This window comes from Miniopterus natalensis, chromosome 3 (assembly GCF_054644295.1).
Source record: "Miniopterus natalensis isolate mMinNat1 chromosome 3, mMinNat1.hap1, whole genome shotgun sequence".
NCBI lineage: Eukaryota > Metazoa > Chordata > Mammalia > Chiroptera > Miniopteridae > Miniopterus > Miniopterus natalensis.
Window position 1 is genome coordinate 99,781,165 of NC_142083.1, and position 22,711 is coordinate 99,803,875.

The 22,711-nt window shown below is 37.9% G+C and overlaps 1 protein-coding gene across 1 annotated transcript in view; it reads left to right on the forward strand.

Annotated features, from left to right (window-relative positions):
- The window catches only part of LOC107544788 (phospholipid-transporting ATPase ABCA3-like), a 256,196-nt gene that overhangs the window by 101,275 nt on the left and 132,210 nt on the right, over positions 1-22,711 (forward strand). Inside the window, exons 10-12 of the mRNA XM_087815824.1 lie at positions 4,293-4,466; positions 7,367-7,548; positions 10,972-11,109. Of these exons, the coding sequence (XP_087671950.1) occupies positions 4,293-4,466; positions 7,367-7,548; positions 10,972-11,109 (494 nt within the window). The remainder of the gene's footprint in view (positions 1-4,292; positions 4,467-7,366; positions 7,549-10,971; positions 11,110-22,711) is intronic.

A 22,711-nucleotide genomic window follows, 5' to 3' on the forward strand; every position in this document is an offset into this window, starting at 1 on the left:
GCTATGGGACAACGTGAAATGTAACAATACTTGCATCATAGGAGTGCCAGAAGATGTAGGATATAAGCAAGGGTTAAAGAACTTGTTTGAAGAAATAATGGCAGAAAACTTCCCTCACCTGGTGAAGGAAAAAGTCACACAAGTTCAGGAGGCACAGAGAGTCCCAAGCAAAAAGAACCCAAAGAGGCCCACACCCAGATACATCATAATTAAAATGCCAAAATTTCAAGACAAAGAGAGAATCTTACAGGCAGCAAGAGAAAAGCAATCTGTTACCTACAAAGGAGCTCCCATAAGGCTGTCAGCTGACTTCTCATCAGAAACTACAGGCCAGAAGGGAATGGAATGAAGTATTCAAGGTAATGCAAAGCAAGAATCTGAAACCAAGACTACTGTATCCAGCACGGCTATCATTCAAAATAGATGTTGAAATAAAGAGCTTCCCACACACACACACACAAAAAAGGCTAAAGGAGTTTATCACCACCAAACTATCATTGCAGGAAATGTTAAAAGGAACTGCTGTAATAAGAAGTTGAAATAGAGAGAATGAGAAACAAGGATGTATAAGGAAACTTGACCCAAATATATGCTGTCTACAAGAGACCCACCTCAGAACAAAAAACACACAGACTGAAAAGAAATTTTTTCTGGAGGACTTTAAAGGAGAGATTCACAGCAATACAGTCACAGTAGGGAACATTAACACCCCACTGACTTTACTGGATAGATCTTCCAGAAAAAAATCAACAAGGAAACAGTTACTCTAAAAGATACATTAGGTCAGGTGAATTTAATTGACATTTACAGAACATTTCACCCCAAAGCTGCAGAATATGCATTCTCCTCAAGTGCACATGGGACATTCTCAAAGATAGACCACATGTTATGACACAAAACAAGTCTCTACAAGTTCAAGATGATTGAAATCATATCAGGCATTTTCTTGGACATTTACATCATGGAATACTGTTCTGCTGTAAAAAAGAACCCCTTACCCTTTGAGACAGCATGGTGAGATGTTGAGAGTATTATGCTAAGCAAAATAAGCAAATCAGAGAAAGTCAAATATCGCATGATCTCCCTCATATGTGCAATATAATGAACAAAATAAACTAATGAACAAACTAGTTCCAGAGACATAGAAGCATGGAACAGACTGAAGAATCTTAGATGGAAATCGGGGTGGGGTGGGGTAGAGAGTAATGTAAGAACATATATGTATAACCCATGAACACAGACAATAGTATGGTGAAGACCTCAGGGAAGGGGTGCTGGGTGAAGGGGACCAATGGAGGAAAAGGGAGGACATTTGTAATACTTTCGACAATAAAGATAAAAAATGAGCTGTTAAAGTGTGTATACATTTTTGTGGGGACACCCTGTATAACTTCCTAAGTGATCATCTTGATAAATCTTGTATCCATCTGACACTGTATATAGTTAATTAGAATATTTTTGTCTATATTCCCTATGCTGTACTTTACATCCCCATGACTATTCTGTATCACCAATTTTTACCTCTTAATCCCTTCACCTTGTCATGCATCCCCCCAACCTCCCTCCCATCTATCGTCAAAATGTCCTCTGTATCTATGAGTCTGTTTCTGCTCTGCTTGTTCATTTATTTTGTTTTTTATATTTAATTGTTGATATATACGTATTTATTGCCATTTTATTCATAGTTTTATCATTTCTTTTTCTTCTTCATTAGGAAAACCCTTTAACATTTCTTATAATACTGGTTTGGTGGTGATGAACCCCTTTAGCTTTTTCTTGTCTGGGAAGTTTTTTATCTGTCCTTTAATTCTAAATGATAGCTTTGCTGGATAGAGTAATCTTGGTTGTAGGTCATTGCTTTTCATCGCTTTGAATATTTCTTGCCAATCTCTTCTAGCCTGCAAAGTTTTTGTTGAGAAATCAGCCGACAGCCTTATGGGAGCTTCTTTGTAGGCAGCTAATTGCTTTTCTCTTGCTGCTTTTAAGATTCTCTCTTTGTCTTTAACCTTTTACATTTTCATTATGACGTGTCTTGGTGTGGGCCTCTTTGGGTTCCTCTTGTTTGGGACTCTCTGTGCTTCATGCACTTGTATGTCTGTTTCCTTTACTATGTTAGGGAAGTTTTCTGTCATTATTATTTTTTTTTTACATAGGTTTTCAATTTCTTGCTGTCTCTCTTCTTTTTCTGGCTTCCCCATGATACAAATATTGGTATTCTTGAAGTTTTCCCAGAGGCTCCTTACACTGTCCTCATTTGGGGGATTCTTTTTTCTTTTTGTTCTAATTGGGGTGTGGTGTGGTTTTTGGTTTGTTTGTGTTTTTGTTTGTTTGTTTGCTTTCTTATATTCCATATCTCTGATTTGATTCTCAGCTTCATCTACTCTACTGTTGATTTTCTGTAAATTATTTTTTATTTCAGTTAGTGTAGCCTTAATATCTGATTGGTTCCTTTTTATGGTTTCCATATCCTTGTTTATGCTGTTGGAGTTCTCACTAAGTTCATTAAGCATTTTTATAACCAGTGTTTTGAACTCTGCATCTAGTAGATTGCTTGTCTCCATTTTGATTTTTTCTTTTTCTGGAGTTTTGTTCAGTTTTTTTCATTTGAGACATGTTTCCTTGTCTCCTCATTTTGGCAGCCTCTCTGTGTTTGTTTCTATGTACTAGGTCGAACTGCTATGTATCATGGACTTGGTTGAGAGGCCTGATGTAGTAAGTGTCCTGTAGCATCAAGTAGCACAGCCTCTTTGTTCACCTGGGCTGGACACTCAAATCCCCCTTTCATGTGGGCTGTGTACACCCTCCTGTTGTAGTTGAGCCTTGATGATGTTTGCAATTCATTGGGAGGGATTTATCCTCAGACAGATTAGCTGTAAGGAGTGGCTGTAAGCATCATAGAGGATCAGCTGTGCAGTGGCCCACCCCTCAGAGGAGGACTTAGCTTAGCAGGGCTGTGGTGCCTGCTGAGTCACCCCCTTGGGTGTGTTGCTTATGGAGGTGGTTGGATGGTGCTTTGACATGGTCTGAAGCTGTCCACTGGGTGAGCTGGCTCTGGGGCCTCCCAGGAGGTGCAGGCCAAGGTCAGCTGCCACCTGTGTTCTGCCCTAGGCCGCCCAGCATGAACTACAAAGTGATCTGTAGGTGGCTACTACTTATGCTCGGTTTAAAGGTTCCCAGGAGAGGCCATGCTTTGAACCATCTCTGGCTATTGCTAGTCTGGATCTGGGGCCACTTAGCGAGATATATGAGGTCAGATGCTGGTTGTTTGAGAGATTTTAGGAGTGTCTGAAACAGGAGCCAAGATAGGACATTTGTGTGAAAAAGGCACTGGAAACAGCATGAGTGGGCCCACAAGTTGGATGTGGTGGGGTCTCTGGAAGTCATCAGGGTGAGATGAACAGTGATAGCCAGGTTGATAGAGACTCAGATATGGCATCCACCTGCTGGTTCTGAGGCAGAAGGGCTCAGAAGGAACAATAACCTCTGCCAGCACTTCTGTCTAGGAGAAAGCTGCCCCTCCAGCTCTGGTCCTGATGCCAGACAGTTCATTTCCTTTCCATATGCCCTTGGTACCTTTCAAGCTGCTGCCCCAAAACTGGAGCTGAGGAAATGAGGTTAAGTTCCTGTGCTGGCCTTTTAAGATGAACTGTCTGAGACTCCAGCAGCCCCTCTGCCTCACTCAGCCGCTAGTTTTTACAGCCAGAAGTTATGGGGACTTCTCTTCCTGGCACTGGAACCTTGGGCTGAGGGCCTGGTGTGGGGCTCGGACTCCTCACTCCTCAGAGAGGATCTCTGCAGCCGAGATGTTCCTCTTAATTTTTACCCGCCACACGTGGGTGTGAGACCAGCACATTCCCTGTCTCCGTCCCTCCTACCAGTCTCAATGTGGCTGCTGCTTTGTATCCTTAGTTGTAGGACTTCCATTCAGCTAGATTTCAGGCAGTTCTGAATGATGATTGTTCTGTAGTTTAGTTGTAATTTTGATGTGGTTGTGGGATGAGTATGGCATTTACGTAGTCTGCCTTCTTAACTGGAAGCCCTAAATGACTGAAAATATGGATCACATGTGGCAAATGTCTTATAAATTAACACTATGCATTTGTTCATTCATTCAACACATACTTACTGAGTATATACAATGTACCAGACATTGGTGATACAAGGGTAAAAAATATAGATTCCCTTCCCTCATATTGCTTACATTCTATTCCTTTATTGTAGTATAAAAGTTATTTGTAATTCATTATTTTGCATATTGCTTAAAACTGACCTTACAATTTCCTTATTTGCAGCCCCTTTGTTTGCTTCTGTTGGAAGCTTCCTGTATTTTGCCAGTTTCTTTCCATTTAAATACATTCTTCACAACTATGGATGGATAACCCTCACTGAGAAGGTGGCTGCTTGTCTCAGCTCAAATGTTGCATTGGCACTGGGGATTAATCTTTTGCTCAAGTTGGAAATAAAAGGTAAGTGTTTGCCTTGAAATTTTTGCCTTTGCTATTTGATTCCTAGAAAAGTAGAATAAGGCAGTATGGTTGAAACAGTGGGAGAGGAGGTAAGAAATGTAATAAATATTGTTTATTCTCAGATTTTTATTAATTATAAAGACAACTATATGAACTGTAAAAAAAAATCAGAAGTGTGATAAATGAAAAGTTCCCATCTCTACACAATAAACCCCCAGTTATACTCTCAAATAAAATAATTTCAAACTTTCTAATCTACAACTTGCTATATTTGCCTAATGCTATATATTAGACCTCTTCCCACATAGACATGCTCCATTTTGTTTTTTCACAAAGTTGTATAATATTCCATTGTGAAGAAGTACTATCATTAGCTAGTTTTCTCAGTGCACACTTAAGTGGTTTCCAATTTTTTGCTATTACCCACAATGTAAGTATAAATATATTTGCTCATACAATATGCATACTAATATAAAAATTCCTAGTATAAAAATGTTAACTTATAAAGTATTCATAACTTAATTTTAATTGCTATTACAATAACCTTCAAAAAGAGATCGATTTCTCTAATAGCGCATGAGTTTTTCTACATCATTTCCAATAATACATTATACTACTTTCATTTAATATAGCTAAAACAAATATAGCTTCTTTATTTCCTATAACCAATTTTCCTCCAAACTCTACATACTTGGCTGAAGAAGAGAAATGTAAGTCTAACCCAGTGATTTATTCATGTTCTGAATGGGCCAGTCTTTCAGACGTATATCTTCTTTTCTTCAAGATTGTGTGTGTATGGATGGGAATTTATGAATCTCTTATGGTGGATATAAATGGGGACCTCATATCTATGTGGTGTTCTCTGGATCTTTGCCTCTATGGTGGAGTACCTAGCCTGAGCTGAAATGTGATTATTTGTGGCCCATGTAGCACAATGTACTGGAACCTCATCTGTTAGAAATGTGATTCTAGCTACTTCTCTCATCCAGGTCTCTGCCACTCTCTGGCCCTCTCTGGGACTCTTTGGCTTTCATAAACACTTAGAAAGTTCTGCAAGCTCAGACTTTTAAGACATGAAGAGCCAGGAGCACTGCTTCAGGCCCATTTATCTAGCTGCCTAATTCTGCCAGTACCAGTGCCACCATCACACAGTGTTGGCTATTTCTACATGATACCACCGGAATGATTCTGCAGGGTTTCCCTGAAACAGGAAAACCTAGGATCCATGCACCTGTTCTTTGTCCCTTTCACTCTGTTCTACTGGAGGGAGAGGAGTGTGCTTTTCCTCCTTGCCTTTCCTTCTGGAATGGACTTCTTTCCAAAGTTACACTTGCATTGTTATCATCCCTGATTTAATGTAATCAAAATTGTCAGTCTTTTCCAAGAAACCCTTACATACCCACAGTTATGATTTCTTCTAAAATTTATGTGTTTTTATTTTTATTTGGAGGTTTTCAATAAGCATAGAGTTGATACTTCTGTTTATTACAAGGTAAGAACTTTATTATTTTCAGTAGGAAAATGGAGCTGTTACAGTCATTTATTGGATAATTTGTTCTCTACTTTCTGATCCCACCTTTGTTTTACATATGCATGGATCTATTTCTGGTCATCTCTTCTATTTTATTGATTTTTTTTTTTTAGTCTATTTTTTGGTGTTAATACCACAATGTTTTTATTCATTATTGTATTAAAAAAAAGTCTTAATATCTGTTAGTCTTGTACCTATACCTTGTTATTTAGTTACTCTTGTCACTTTTCTCTCCACTTGAATTTTCGATCACTTTGTCAAATCCTGTGAAAAATCTTGTTGGGATTTAGTGAGAATTTTGTTGCACTTAGTGATGGATAAGGAGGATTGACCGACAATCTACTTCCAGTGGGTAGCCAGTTAGAATAATATACATGTGATTTCTTTATGGATACTTGCATTAGTCATAAAAATTCATTAGAATTTATCTGGATATGGGATTTTCATTGGCTTAATCTACAATAGGATGTACACTTTTAGTTTTTAAATTGAGTTGTTTTTATCAGGTTATTTTATTTTATTATTTTGTTATTGTTTCTTTTCTAAATTATTTATTTTCTTTCAGGAACTCCTGTTGTGCTTGGGTGTAGAATTTCTCAAGTTATGGTAGGCTTTCTGAAATTTATATTCAACCTTCATTTTTTTTCTGTGATTTCTAGTTTGCTGTTTCCTGCCTCAAAATGGCTTTCATTTTGACAGTCATAGCTTTCTCAAAGACTCAGTGTTTGTGAATATTCTTCGGATGGTGCTGGCCTATAGGAAAGGGAGGGCTTATGTTGAAGGCTGGACAAGTTACATGGGACATTGTCATCTTTGTATCTTGCCTCTTTGAATTAGGGGTTTACTGCAAGCCCTCATGCTTTTTCAGTTGTGCTACGCTCTGTCTGGAAATAGAGGAATTAGAAGAATAAAGAATGACTTATCTTCTTTTGGTGACTTCCTCTTTCCCTTTTCACAAGTACTATATCTAAGGAAAACTTCTTTTTCTCTTCTGCTTGGTAGTCAGCATCCATCTTTAGTGCTGCTGAATATCTTTCCAAATTTATATATCCTGATGGTTATTTAGCATGAGGGATAAAGTAGAAGAATAGGGTCTCAGATCTGCTTTTTTCTTGACATTTTTGTTGTTTATTTTTATTTCAGTTGTTGGCATTGTCTCAATAATTTCTATTTTTTGTAGGTCTTAAGGGAGGAGGGAAGAAACCAATGTTATTACATACTCCATTATTTTCTTAGATGATCTACATACTAAGGGTATCACCATATAGATAATTCACAGTGGCAAAATTTAGGGTATCAGCAATCTTTTTTCTTTGCTGTTTTAGTCACAGAGCTTTCATCCATGGTAAATATCTCCTTTTTATTTCAGAAATTGGTCTAAAGTGGGATAACCTTTGGACACCAGCCAACATTGAGGATAACCTCATACTTGGCTATGTGATGGGAATGCTTTTGGTTGATGCTTTCTTGTACGGCGTTGTGACCTGGTATGTAGAAACTGTCTTTCCAGGAGAGTATGGCGTGTCCCAACCATGGCATTTCTTTCTTATGGTGAGTTCTGATGCTGCTGCTGTTGTGAAACGTCATAGTTCTTATTTCATAAAACTAAATCAAAAGGTCAGGTGCAGAATCATTTTCATCTGTACACCAGGCATTCTGAAATGCTAGCCATTTCGTGATACACCTTAAAACCTTCCATATATGCAAATGCACCTATCTGTGGATAAGACTCTGAAACCCCATACGTTAAAAACGATGAGTGCTATCACCCTTCTTCAGTCAAGTGCTGTACAGTGGATTTGATTGGAGAAAAAGAAACCTAAAGGTCTCTGCAAAAGTTCTTGCCAAGTAAATAAATATGTAAGTTTCTTAGATCCTAGTGAGAAGAGCATTAAGTATCTCCCACGTCTGTGTTCTCACCCCCTGCTGCTTTTCAGTTGCTAGACCAATGTACTTAGAGTAGGAGAACATCTGCATTGTGCCGTCCACGCTCCCTGACCGTTACTGGGTAATGGTACAAAGACGTGCTCTGACCAAGTCAATAAAATGTATTGACTGTGACCTCCTTGTTGAGTAATTCCACTGTCTCCCTACTTCTTGAACACTAGCATTTTAAGAGTTTTTGCCTCTAAACCCTGGAGGTTCAAATCATACACAATTTGCTGCAAAATGTAATCCCTGAAAGTGCTATAACTTTCTCCATCTCACAGAGTAAACCAAGCCAAAGTGTTTTCAAGTTCTTATCATGGCTCATTTTCATTTTTCACATTTCAGTTGTAATTCAGATGGAATTCATACAGCGTAGAGGGAAAGTTAACATAACTTAAAATTAACCATTTTAAAGTGGCATTTAGTACGTTTACAATGTACATGCACATAACCTAGTTTCAAAATATTTTCATCATCCAAAAATGAAACTCTGTATCAATTAAGAAGTCACATCTTATTTTTCCCTAGCCTAAGTCCCCAGCAACCACTAATCAATCAGCTTTCTGTTTTATGGATTTACCTGTTCAGGATATTTCATATGAATAGAATCATACTATACGTGACCATTTGTGCCTGGTTTCTTCCACTGAGACTGTTTGTGAGGTTTATTCATGCTATCGTATGTATTAGTACTTTATTATTTTAGATTGCTGAATAATATTCCATTGTATGTATATAAAACAACAACTTTATTGAACACATACGGCATCTTTTGGCTATTTGAATAGCTCTGCTATAAATATTTCAGTACAAGTATTTGCTTGAATACCTGTTTCAATTATTTTGGGACTATATTTAGGAGTAGAATTGTTAGTTCATATGGTAATTCTGTGTTTCGTATTTTCAGGAATCATGAAACTGTTTTCCACAGTGTCTGCACCATTTTACATTTTTACAGGAACTATACCAGGGCTCCAATTTCTACACATCCTCACAAAGAGTTGTTATTCTCATTTTTTCTTTTATTATAGTCATTCTTGTGGCTATAAAGTGGTATTTTGTGATTTTGATTTACATTTCCCTAATGACTAATAATGCTGAGATCTTTTTATGTACTTGTTTGCCATATGTAAATATTCTTTAGAGAAATGTATATTCAGTCCTGTGCCTATTTTTTAATTGGGTTTTTTGTCTTTTTATGTATTCTGGACACTAGACCCTTATCAGATGTATGGTTTATAAATATTTTCTTCCATTCTCTGGGCTGCTTTTTCATTCTTTTGATAGTGTCCTTTTATGCACAAAATTTTCAAATTACATTATTATATCTAATCAGTTTTTCTTTTCTTTATTGTGAACTTGGTATCTTATCTAAAGAGCCATTGTCAAATCCAGAGTTTACCCATGTGTTTTCTTCTAACAGTTCAGTGGTTTGATATCTTACATTTAGACCCTGGATCAATTTTGAGTGAATTTTTATATAGTGTGAGGTAGGGATCCAATTTCATTCTTTTGCATGTGAATATCTGGTTGTTCCAGCACCACTCTTTGAAAAAACTATTATTTCCCCATTGAATGATCTTAGCACCCTTGATGAAAATCAGTTGGCCATAGATGTATAGGTTTATTTCTGAACCCACAATTTTATTCCATTAGCCTATGTATCTATCCTTAAGCTAGTCCTACATTGTTCTGCCTTCTGTAGTTTTATGATAAGTTTTGAAATCTGAAAGTATGAATCCTCCAACTTTGTTCTTCTTTTTTAGGATTGTTTTGACTATTAGAGGGCCCTTGAAATTCCACATAACTTGAGGATCTGCTTTTTATTTCTGCAAAAATGGCCACTGGAATTTTTATAAAGATTATATTGAGTCTGTTGATTACTTTAAATATTATTTCCATATGAAAAAATGTTTATCTTTTAGTCCATGAACTTTCTATTTATATGTCTTTAAATTCTTTAAGCAAGGTTTTATAGTTTTTAGTGACTCTTGTTTTTTTCTTTGGTTAACTTTATTATTAACTATTTTACTCTTTTGGATGCTATTATAAATGAAGTTGTTAATTTTCTTTTTGGATTGTTTGTTGCTGGAGTATAAAAACACAATTGATTTTTGCATGTTAATCGTGTACCCTGCATCTTTGCTGAATTTGTTTATCAGTTCTCGTAGTATGGGTAGGGGGATATTTTGGACTTTCTCTGTATGTGGAAATATATATATCATGTCATCTTCAAATATAATATAGGTAGTTTTACTTCATCCTTTCCAACTTGGATACCTTTTATTTCTTTTTCTTACCTCATTGCTCTGGCTAAAACTCCCAGTGCAGCAGTGAATACCAGAGATGAAAGCAGGCATCCTTGTCTTGTTCCTGGTTTTAAAGGAAAACCTCTCAGTGTTTCACCATTTAGTATGATGTTAGCTGTGGACTTTTCACATATACCCTTTGTCATTTTGAGAAAGTTTTCTTCTATTTCTAGTTTTCTGAGTATTTTGATTATGAAACACTTTGTCAAAGGCTTTGTTTGTTTTTGCATCAACTAAAAAGATTATGTAGTTTATCCCATTTGTTTTATTAATGTAATACATTGCATTGATTAGTTTTCATATGTTGAACCATCACTGCATTCCTGGGATAATTCCCACTTGATCGTGATAAGCCTTTTGATATGCTGTTGGATTCAGTTTTGCTAGCATTTGGTTGAAGATTTTTTCACCTATATTCATAAGGTATATTGGTCGCTAGTTTCTTTCTTCAGAATGTTTTTGCCTGGCTTTGGTGTCAGAGTAATACTGAGCTCACAGAATGAGTTAGAAAATGCTTCCTCCTCGTATATTTTTGGAAGGCTTGGAGAAATTGTTGTTAATCTTGTTTAAATGTTTGGTACAATTCACCAGTGAAGCCATCTGGTCCTGGACTTTTCTTTACAGGGAGGTTTTGATCACCGATTCATTTGCTTTATTTGTTATATAGGTCTGTTCAAATGGAGTGCTTCATTTCTTAATGTTTATTTTGATAATTACATTGTGGCTTTCTTTGTAGCGCTCATACTGGTATGGCCGACCAAAAATTATAAGGACAAAGGAAGAAATGAAAGGCTGTGGAAGAACTCCAAGCAAATATTTTGAGGCTGAATCAACTAGCTTGTTGGCAGGTATCCAGATTGAACATTTGCACAAGGTATTATTTCAAAGGGAAAGCCATTTATTATTGCGTGCCCAGAGGTCCTGGGAAGGCCAGTTGGTGGGGACCAGGGACAGGCCACATGGCAGCATCCGAAAATAAGCTAGTAGGATCCATGTGTGGGTCAGATACTCGCATCCCCAGGCAGGCAGTCCTGGTGCCAGACTCCACATATGGTTGGACAAGGTGCCAGGGTCCACAGGTGAGACTGGTTACTCTGCTCCTCTTTAATTCATATTTGCCTGCTATATTTTTCCCATTCTTTTACTATTTACCTATTTATGTCTTTATAATCGAAAGACATTTTTCATGCTCTTTAGTGCACGTTCTTTATTCAATGTGGTAATTGCTGCTTTTTAATTGAGGTGTTCAGGCCACTTACTTTTTTTTTATTTTTGTGTTACAGTTTACATTTCATATTATTTTGTATTTCAGGCATTTACATTTAATGTGATTATTTATATTATTGGTATGGTTATAATTTACCATCTATTTGATTTCTGTTTCTACCATATATTCTTTGTTCGCCTCTATTTTTTTTAAATTTATCTTTATTCTTGAAAGTATTACAGATGTCCCCTTTTTTCCCCATTGACCCCTTCCACCCCACACCCACTCCTTGCCTCAGGCCTTCACCACACTATTGTCTGTGTCCATGGGTTGTGCATATATATTTATTATATTATAATTACTGTGGGTTAGAAATCTTGTTGCAGCTTAGCGGGGTCCTTAGGCTCACTGAGTCTCATAAGGCTTTGATCGAGGTGTAAACTGAGGCTGCAGTCTCCCATGGCTGGGGCAGGGCAAGGATACCCTTCTGAGCTCACTTGTGTAGCTGTAGTGTCAGGTCCTTGCTGGCTCTTGGTTGGAGACGTCATTTTTTCCCATGTGAGTCTCTCCATTAGGTAGTGCAGACATGGCAGCTGGTTTCCTTCCAAGCAAGTGAGCCAAGAGAGAGAAAGGCCTGCACGACAAAACCCACAGTCTCTTCATAACTTCATCTTGGAACTGAAAACCGTCACTCTACCTTCTGTTCGTTAAAAGAGAATCAATCACTGGGTTAGCCCACACTCTAGAGGATGAGATTATACCAGATTGTGAATACTAAAACACCAGAATCATTGGGAGCATCGTAAGCCTGTGTGCCACATTCATATTAAATGCTACTGTTCAAGTGCAGTAATCAGAAGAAACGAAATTCCAAAGACTGACCTCGCTCTACCTTGCCCAGACTTTTAAAGGAAAAGTTCTTTGGTTGATCTCTACCCCCCACCCACTCCCCTCCTTCCCTCTGAGATCCCTCATGCTGTTCCATGCTTCCATGTCATTGAATCCTTTATGTTCATCAGTTTATTATGTTCTTTAGATTCCACAGATAAACCAGATCATGTGATACTTGTCTTTCGCTGCCTGGCTTATTTACTTAGCATAATGCTCTCCAGGTCCCTCCATACTGTCCCAAAGGGTACGAGATCCTTCTTCATGACAGCTGCGTAGTATTCCATGGTGTGAATGTCCCACAGCTTTTTTATCCGCTCACCTACTGATGGGCACTTGGGCTGTTTCCAGATCTTAGCCGTTGTAAACTGCACTGCTGTGAACATCGGGGTGCATAGATTCTTTCTGATTGGTGCTTTAGGATTCTTAGGATATTTCTGAGATTCCATTGTATCTCCCTTTCTTGGTATTTACTCTATAACTTTCTGTTTTGGTATTTAACTGGTTTATCTTTGATACATTATACAACTTTAATTTATCAGTCTTCCTTCAAATGGAACCATTTCACGTAGAGCGTAAGAACCATGCTTTTTTCATTGTACATTTTACTTACGCATATATTGTAGAGCCTGCAGTAGTTTGTTGCCATTGTGCTTGATTTTTCAGTTATACTTTAAGGAAATTGAAGAGAATGTGATATATAATTACCATTATACATAATAATTCCAGTGTTCTCCATTTCTTTGTTTATATCTAGATTTCCATCTGGTATAATTTTCCTTCTACCTCTGAGACTTGCTTTGACCTTTTTATTTTAGTGCAAGTATACTAGTGATTAATTTCTTTAGATTTTCTGTGTCTAAAACAGCTTTCATCTTTGCTTTTGAAAGATATTGTCACTGGACATAAAATGTTAGTTAAAGATGTTGCTGCACTGTCTATTCGCAGGCATTGTTTCCAATGAAATCTCTGCTTTAATTTGTGTCTCTTTTTCCCTTGTATGTACAATTCTTTCATCCTGGAAGGTTTTAAGGTGTTTCTTTAGTAGTGGTTTTATGCACTTTGATGATGATGTTTCTTTTTTATTATTAAACTTATTGGGATGACAGTGGTTAATATGAACATACAGGTTTTAGGTGTGGGTTTCTATGTTATAAGATCTGTATATTGCTCTGTGTACCCACCACCCAAAATCATATCTTCTCCCATCACCATATATTAGGAATGCCTTAACCTCCCACCCCCTTCCCTCTTGCAACCACCACACTGCTGTTTGTGTCCATGAGTTTCAGTTTTATATCCCACATATGAGTGAAATTATATGGGTCTTAGCTTTTCCTGACTGACTATTTCACATGGCATAATATTCTCAGGGTCCACCAATGTTATTGCAAATGGCAGTATTCCATCCTTTCTTATGGCGGAGTAGTGTTCCATTGTGAACATGTCCCAGTCCTCTATTGCAGCACACTTTGGATGTTTCTATGTCTTGGCCACCATGAATAATGCTGCAGTGAACATAGGGGTGCGTATATTTTTGTGAATACATATTTTTGAGTTTTTCTCGTATATACCCAGGAGAGGGATTGCTAGGTTGTATGGTAGATCTATTATTAAATTGTTGAGGAATCACCAGTCTGCTTTCCATAGTGGCTGTACCAGTCTACATTCCCACCAGCAATGAATGAGGGTTCCCTTTTCTCCACAGCCTCTCCAACACTTGTTATTACTTGTCTTATTGATCACAGCCACTCTAACAGGTGTGAGGTGGTGTCTCATTGTAGTTTCGATTTTCATTTCCCTAATTGCTAGTGAGATTGGACATCTTTTCATATATCTACTGGCTGTTTGTATGTCTTCTTGGGGGAGGTGTCTGTTCAGGTCCTCTGCCTGCTATTTGATTTGGGTTGTTTGTTTGTTTGGTGTTGAGGTTTATGAGTTCTTTATATATTTTGGAAATTAAACCTTTGTCGGAGCTACTGTTTGCAAATATCATCTCCCATCTGGTTGGCTGCCTCTTTGTTTTGTTGTCAGTTTCTTTTGCTGTGCAGAAGCTTTTCAGTTTGATATAGTCCCACTCATTTATTTTTTACTTTACTTCCCTGCCTTTGGGTCAAGTTCATAAAATGTTCTCTACAACCAAGGTCCGTAAGTTTGGTACCTATGTTTTCTTCTACGTAACTTATTGCTTCAGGTTTCACATTTAGGTCTTTGATCCATTTTGTGTTAATTTTTGTACACGAGGACAAACTGTAATCCAGTTTCATTCTTTTGCATGTGCCTTTCCAGTTTTCCCAGCACCATGTATTGAAGAGACTGTCTTTATTCCATTGTGTGTTTCTGGTTACTTGGTTGAAAATTATCTGCCCATATAAATGTGGTTTTATATGTGGGCTCTCCATTCTGCTCTGCTCATCTGTGTGTCTATTTCTCGGCCAATACCATGCTGGTTTGATTATCATAACTCTGCACTATCATCTGAAATCAGGTAGCATGGTACCTGCAGCTTCCTTCCTTTTTCTCATGATTGCTTTGGCTATTTGAGGTCTTTTGTGGTTCCATACAAATCTTATGATTTCTCCTTCTATTTCTTTTAAAAATGACATTGGGATTTTGATGGGGATTGCATTAAATCTGTGTATTGCTTTGGGTAATATGGCCATTTTAACTATGTTGATTCTTCCAATCCATGAACATGGGATATTTTTCCATTTTGTGTCTTTTTCAATCTCTTTTAATAATGCTTTGTAGTTTTCAGTATACAGGTCTTTCACGTTCTCTGTAAAGTTTATTCCTAGGTATTTTATTCTTTTGGTTGCAATTGCCAAAAGAATTGGTTTTTTCATTTCTTCTTCTGAAGTTTTGTTGTTAGTATATAGGAAGGCAATGGATTTTTTACGTTGATTTTGAGTCCTGCAACTTTACTCTAGTTGTTTATTGTTTCTAATAGTTTTTTGGTGGAGTCTTTAGGGTTTTCTATATACAGAGTCATTATCCACAAAAAGTGACATTTTTGCTTCTTCCTTCTCAATTTGGATGCCTTTAGTCTAGGAAGGTTATTTCTTCCTCTTTCCTTATTGCTCTGGCTAGGACTTTCCAGGACTACATTAGATAAGAGTGCTGAGAGTGGACATCCTTGTCTTATTCCTGATATTAGAGGAAAAGCTTTCAGTTTTTCACTATTGCGTATGATATTAGCTGAGGGTTTATCATGTATGGCCTTTATTATGTTGAGGTACTTTCCTTCAATTTCTATTTTATTGAGTGTTTTAATCACAAATGGATGTTGTATCTTACCAAATGCTTTCTCTGCATCTATTGATTAGATAGTATGATTTTTATCCTTTCTTTTGCTAACGTGGTGTATCACATTGATTGATTTGTGTATGCTGAACCATCCTTGAGCCCCTGGAATGAAGCCCGCTTGATCGTGATATACTATTTTTTTTATGTACTGCTGTGTTCCATTTGCTAGTATTTTGTTTAGGATTTTTGCACCTGAATTCATCAGAGATATTGGTCTGTAGTTTTCTTTTTTTGTGTTGTCCTTGCCAGGTTTTGGTAGCAGGATTATATTGGCCTCATAAAATGTATTAGGAAGTAATGCCTCTTCTTCAATTTTATGGAAGAGTTTGAGAAAGATAGGTTTTCAGTCTTCTTTGAATATTTGGTAGAATTCACTGGTGAAGCCATCTGGTTCTGGACTTTTTTGGGGGGGGGGTTTTAATGGTTATTTCAATTTTCCTGCTGCTAATCTGTCTATTTAGAGTTTTCATTTCTTTATGATTTAGTCTAGGAAGGTTATATATTTCTACGAACTTATCCATTTCTTCTAGGTTATTGAATATAGTAGCATATAGTCTTTCATAATATGCTAATATGATTCTTGTATATCTGTGATGTCTGTGGTGACTTCTCTCTCATTTCTGATTTTGTTTATATGAGTCTTTCGCCTTTTTTCCTTAGTGAGTCTAGCCAGGGTTTTGTCAATTTTATTAATCTTTTCAAAGATTACTTTTTATTAATCTTTGTTGTATTAATATTTGTATAGTCTTTTTGTTCTCTATTTCATTCAATCCTGCTCTAATTTTTTTTATTTCCTTTCTTCTGCTGACTTTGGGTTGCTTTTGTTCTTCCTTTTCTAGTTCTTTAAGATGTGATGTTAGGTCATTTACTTGGGGTTTCTCTTGTTTCTTGAGATAGGCTTGTAATGATATAAACTTCCCTTTTATTACTGCTTTTTTCCTGCATCTCAGAAGTTTTAATATGTTGTATTGTCATTCTCATTTGTCTCTATATATCTATTGATCTCATCTTTTATTTTTTCTTTGATCCAGTCACTTTTTAGTAATATATTATTTAATCTCCAACTATTTATGGGTTTCTTTACTTCCTTTTTGCAGTTGATTTCTCATTTCAAGGCACCATGGTCAGATAATATGCTTGGTATAATTTCAGCATTCTTGAATTTGTTGATGCTAGTTCTATGACCTAACATATGGTTTATCCTTGAGAGTGTTCCATGTGCACGGGGAAGAATGTATAATCCTATGCTCTAGAATGAAAGGCTCTATAAATGTCAATTATGTCCATTTGGTCTAGCATTTCATTTAACGCTGATGTTTCTTTTACATATATTTATACGTGGGGTTTTCTATTGATTTCAGAGGGAGGAAGGGAGAGGGGGAGAGAGATAGAAACATCAGTGATGAGAGAGGATCATTGATCAGCTGCCTCCTGCACACCCCCTCCTGGGGATTGAACCCACAACTCAGACATGTGCTCTGACCAGGAATCAAACCTCCACCTCCTGGATCATAGGTCAGTGTTCAACCACTGAGCCACACCAGCTGGGCAAGGCTGATATTTCTTCATTAATTTTCTGTTTGGTTGATCTGTCTACAGCTGTCAATGGAGTATTAAGGTGCCCAACTATTATTGTGTTTTGGCCTGTTTCTTCCTTTAGTTCTGTGAATAGTTGCTTTATATATTTCAGTGCTCCCTGGCTGGGTGCATATATATTAAGAACTGTTATGTTTTCTTGATGATGTGTCCCCTTTAGCCTTATAAAGTGTCCATCTTTGTCTCTTGTTATTTTTGTTTTCGTGAAATCTATTTTGTCAGATATAAATATGGCTACACCTGCTTTTCTGTGGATGTTATTTGCTTGGAGAATCATTTTCCACCCTTTTACTTTGAATCTACCTTTGTCTTTGCAGCTTAGATGTGTCTCTTGTAGGCAGCATATGGTTGGGTTTTGTTTTTTGATCCACTCTGCTTCTCTGTGCCTCTTTATTGGTGAAATCAGACCATTTACATTTAGGGTAATTATTGGTGAATGAGAATTTCCTGTAGCCATTTTATCTTTTGTTTTCTGGTAGCTCTGTCCCTCCATTGGTTCTTTTCCTTTGTACTTCTGTCAGTTGTTTTTGTTTGGTGGTGTTCCATACTTCTTTCATCTGTGTCCTCTTTTTTTAAGCTATGTGTCCTAGCTTGGGGATTTTTGTGTGCGGTAACCATTAGGTTTATAAAAAATAAAGTTGCATACATACAATAGTTATTTTTCTTTCAAGTGCATCTGATGTTCATCCTCCTTTGCCAGTTCAGACCTTTACCCCTCCCCTTTTATGTTTTTGTTGTCACAAATTATCCCTGTTTATGCTGTAAGTGTTTTGGTGATCTTACTCGTAGTGTTGTGATCTTACATTCTTTGTTTCAAGTAGAATAACTCTCTTGAGTGTTTCCTGCAATGGAGGGGTTCTGGTGATAAAATCTCTCAGCTTCTGTATGGCTGGGAATGTCTTTATTTCTCCTTCATATTTAAAGGATAATTTTGCTGGATGTATTATTTTGTGGCTGGTAATTTCTTTCTTTGAGACATTTGAATATTTTGTTCCACTCTTCTGGCTTGTAGAGTTTCTGCTGAGAAGTCAGATGAAATTCTGATGGGTTTTTCGTTTGTAGGTCACTTCTATCTTTTCCCTGGCTGCTTTGAGAATTTTTTGTCATTTTTTTAAATTTATCTTTATTTTTGAAAGTATTACAAATATCCCCTTTTTGCCCCATTGACCCCTTCTACCTCACACCACCACCCATCTCAAGCCTTCACCACACTATTGTCTGTCATTAATTTTTGACAGTTTTAATACAATGTGCTATGGAGAGGGCCTCTTTGGATTGAGGTAACTAAGTGATATGTTTTGTTCTGGATTCAAGGATCAAGTTCTTTCCATAGGCTTGGGAAGTTCCTATCCACTATTTGTTTGAATAGACTCTCTGTTCCCTTCTCCCTCTGTTCTTCTTCCAGAATATCTATTATCCCAATATTGCTTTTTATGATGGAGTTAGATAATTCTTCTAGAGCTCTTTCTTTTTTTCTTTTCTTTTTTTCTGTTCAAGTCTCTCTCTTCTTCCCTCTGTGGCACTTCTAGATTCCTATATTTGATATCACTAATTCTTTCCTCCATCTAGTTGGCTTTGTTTTCTATGCTCAGTAGCTCATTCCTAATCTCCTTAATTGCGTGCTTTATTTCCAGGATTTCTCATTGGTTCTTTTTTAAAGTTTCAACCTCATTGGTAAAATACTCGTTCTATTCATTGATTTGTTTTCTGATTGCACTGAATTACCTGTCTGTATTTTCTTACATCTCGTTGAATATTTTCAGAACTGCGGTCTTGAAATCTGTCATTTATATCACATATTAATGAAATTATATAGGTTGCTAGTGTACAATTCTATGATACATCACCTGTATATTGTATTTTATGCCTATCACCTCAAATCAAATCTTTTTCTGTCACTATATATTTGACCACCTTTTACCCTTTACTGCCTACCCCCTACTCCCCCTTCCCTCTGGTAACCACCATACTGTTGTTTGTGTTTATGAATTTTTTTGTTTGTTTTTCTTCTTTGTTTATTTGTTGCTTTCAGTTTTATAACCCACATATGAGTAAAGTCATATGGTTCTTAATTTTTCTGACTGACTTATTTTGCTTAGCATGATATTCCCAAGGTCTTCGTTGTCCCAAAATTCCCAAGGTTTATGTTGTACCAATTGGCAGTATTTCATCTTTTCTTATGGCTAAGTAGTATTCCATTGCATCTATGTACCACATTTTCTTTATCCAATCAGCTAGTGAAGGGCACATTGGTTATTTCCATGTGTTGGGCACCATGAATAGTGCTACAATAAATATAGGGGTGCATATATCTTTGGAAATAAGTATTTTAATTATTTTCAGAAATTTAACAACCCTGAAAGAGAGGTTGTTAAGTCATATGGTAGTTTTATTCTTAATTTTTGGAGGAACCACCATACTGTTTTCCATAGTGGTTGTACTAGTTTACATTCCCACCAGCAGTGAATAAGGGTTCCTTTTTCTCCACAACCTCTCCAATACTTATTACTTTTCTTGCTTATAATAACCATTCTAACAGGTGTGAGGTGGTATCTTGTAGTTTTGATTTGCATTTTCCTAAGAGCCAGTGAAGTTGAGCGTCTTCGCTACCTTGTCAGCCAAATCACTAATTTGATCCTCTGCTTCATATAGCCTGTTGCCAATTGCTTCTAGTAATTCATTTCAGATTTTGTGTTCTTCATTTCTGACTAGTTCTTTAAAAAAAAAAAAAAAATTGTATTTTATTATTTTAAATTATTTTTAAAATTGATTTTAGAGAGAGGAAGAGAGAGAAAGAGAGAAGAACATTGATGTGAGAGAGGAACATCAGTTGGTTGCCCCCAGAATGTGCCCAACTGGGGATCGAACCCACAACCTGAGTATGTGCCCTGACTGGGATCCCACCACCCTTTGGTGTACTAGAATGACACTCCAACCAACTGAGCCACACTGGCCAGAGCCTGTTTTTTTTCTTTTTTATGGTTTCTTTGTGTGTGTTTTTATGTTTGGTATCTCTTTGTTGAAAGTCTCACTAAGTTCCTGTTGACCATCCTTATAACCATTTTTTTTTTTTTTACTCTATATCTAGTAAATCACTTGCCTCCATTTCATTTAGTTCTATTTCTGGGGATATCTACTGTTTTTTTCATTTGTTTCTTAGTATCCCCATCTTGGCTGCCTCCCTCTCTTTCTATGTTTCTATGTATTAGGTAGATGTCCTATGCCTTGGTATGGTAGCCTTATGTGGTAGGTGTCTTTGGGGGCGCATTGCTGCAGTGTCCCTGATCACCTGAGCTCAGTGTTCGAGGAATGTCTCTTGTGTGGGTTACGTGAGCCCTCCTGTTGTAGTTCAGTCTTAAGTGCTGTTGGCCCTTCCTTGGGTGGGGTTTCCTACTAGGCTGGCTTTGAAGATTGACCCCAAGCACAGTGTATTAGCTGCTATGAGGGGGCTCTCTCTACAAAGTTGAGTTCACCCCAACAATGTCTGGTATCTGCTGAGATCTTCTTTTGTGATTGCCATGTGGAGCTTATTGGGTTGTGCTCTGATGTGCTGTGAACCACTGAGTGTGTTGGTTCTGAAGCCATTTGTGAGGGAATTCAGTGCCAGTTGATATTAGGCACTGCCTGTGTCCAGCCTGGGCTACCTGTTTGAAGCCAGAAAGCGATTTACAGTTTGTGATTGCCTCTTGGTGTGTTGGAAGGAGCCAAGCTGCACACAAAGACCATCATTGAGCCTGGGGGCAGGTCAGCAAAAGGACCAAGTCTCCCTGAGATCCATTTGCACCTGTTAGGTACCTGTTAGGCTGTCACTGAAAGAGCCTCTAGTGATACAGGAGTTACATGAGGGAGGTTCTAGTGAGTCAGGAGGTAGGGGCTAGTGGTGTTTACCATATTGATACAGATTAAATTCAGCAGAGTTTGAGGCCACTCAGCAACAGTCTCAGTGTACACCACAGTCAGCTGCCACCTGCTGTGTGCCTGTGGACCTTTGTGATGGGGCAAGGTGTCAGGGATTCATCAGGGTGAGGCCAGCAGTGTTCATCAGGTTCAAACAGGTTCACCCACATTTGACCCTGTGAAGGGAGGTCTCTACACAGGAAGGTGGTAATGGTGTGGGGGGTGTGGGAAAATTGGCCCCACCCAAGAGCCACACAACTCAGATTTTCCAAAGTCTGCCTGGACCTCCTAGAAAGTCTTCTGCACCAGGAGACCAAGCTGGGCACAGCCCACTGGCAATATTGCTGATCACAAGCTCAGCAGGGTGGGGCCACCAGGTGTTGAGAGTATAGAGCTGGTGGTTCTCCCCTGGTGGGGTAAGGGGAAGAAGGGCACCAGTACTTTGGCCGGCAGGGAGATGCAGCTTCTCAGCCACTCAGGGTGCTCAAGCAGGTACTTTTCCCCATAAGGGGCGGGGCACATTTTCTCTGGCACTCTGGTCACCCTGCATTGCTACTCTGGCCTGCAGAAGGTGAAGCATAACTTCTCTGGTTCTTAGGGCACTTGATCCAGCTGCTCCAGCCATTGGAGTGTGGGACACAACTTCTCTGGCACTCCAGAGGAATGCTTGCAGCTGCTTTGGCCCACAGGGGATGGGACATACCTTTGCTGGTGCTTGGGGTCCTGGTGCAGCTTTTCTGGTGTGTCAGACACATGTGCATACTGTCCTACCCTAAGGGGACTGGCACGAACCTTAGCTACTCTGGCCCACAAACGAGGGGACAGTGAACACAGCAGGTGCCACTGCTCTGATGCCAATGGAAAGAAGAGGAAATGGCCTTTGCCCCGGAGCCACACAACTCTGTCTTTAATTCTCCCTGAGTTCACCCTCAAGATGCTTTAAAGAAAGTTTATTTCACGTTAAAAAGATGATACACTATTATCAAGTGGGATGTACTTTGAGGATGCTTGGTTGGTACAATATTTCAAGATCAATATATGTGATTCTATGGTTGTTTTCATGTATTGGTCACCGTAAATAATGCTGCAATGACCAAAAGAACGCATATATCTTTGCGAATAAATGTTTTCAAATTTTTAACATAGATACCCAAAAGAGGGGTTGCTAAGTCATATGGTAGTTCTATTCCTAAATTTTGAGGAACCACCATACTGTTTTCCATAGTAGCTGTGCCAGTTTACATTCCCACCAGCAGTGATTGAGGGTTTCTTTTCTCCACAACCTCTCCAACACTTGTTATAAATTGTCCATCTTTGTCTCTTGTTATAAGTATGGCTAAACCTGCTTTTCGGTGGTTGCTATTTGCTTGGAGAATCATTTCCACCCTTTCACTTTGAGTCTATATTTGTCTGTGCAGCTGAGATGTGTCTCTTGAATGCAGCATATGGTTGAGTTTTGTTTTCTGATCCAATCTGCTACTCTGTGCCTTTTTATTTGTGAGTTCACTCCATTTACATTTAGGATGATTATTGATGTATGAGGATTTCCTATAGCCATTTTATCTTTTGTTTTCTGTTTTGT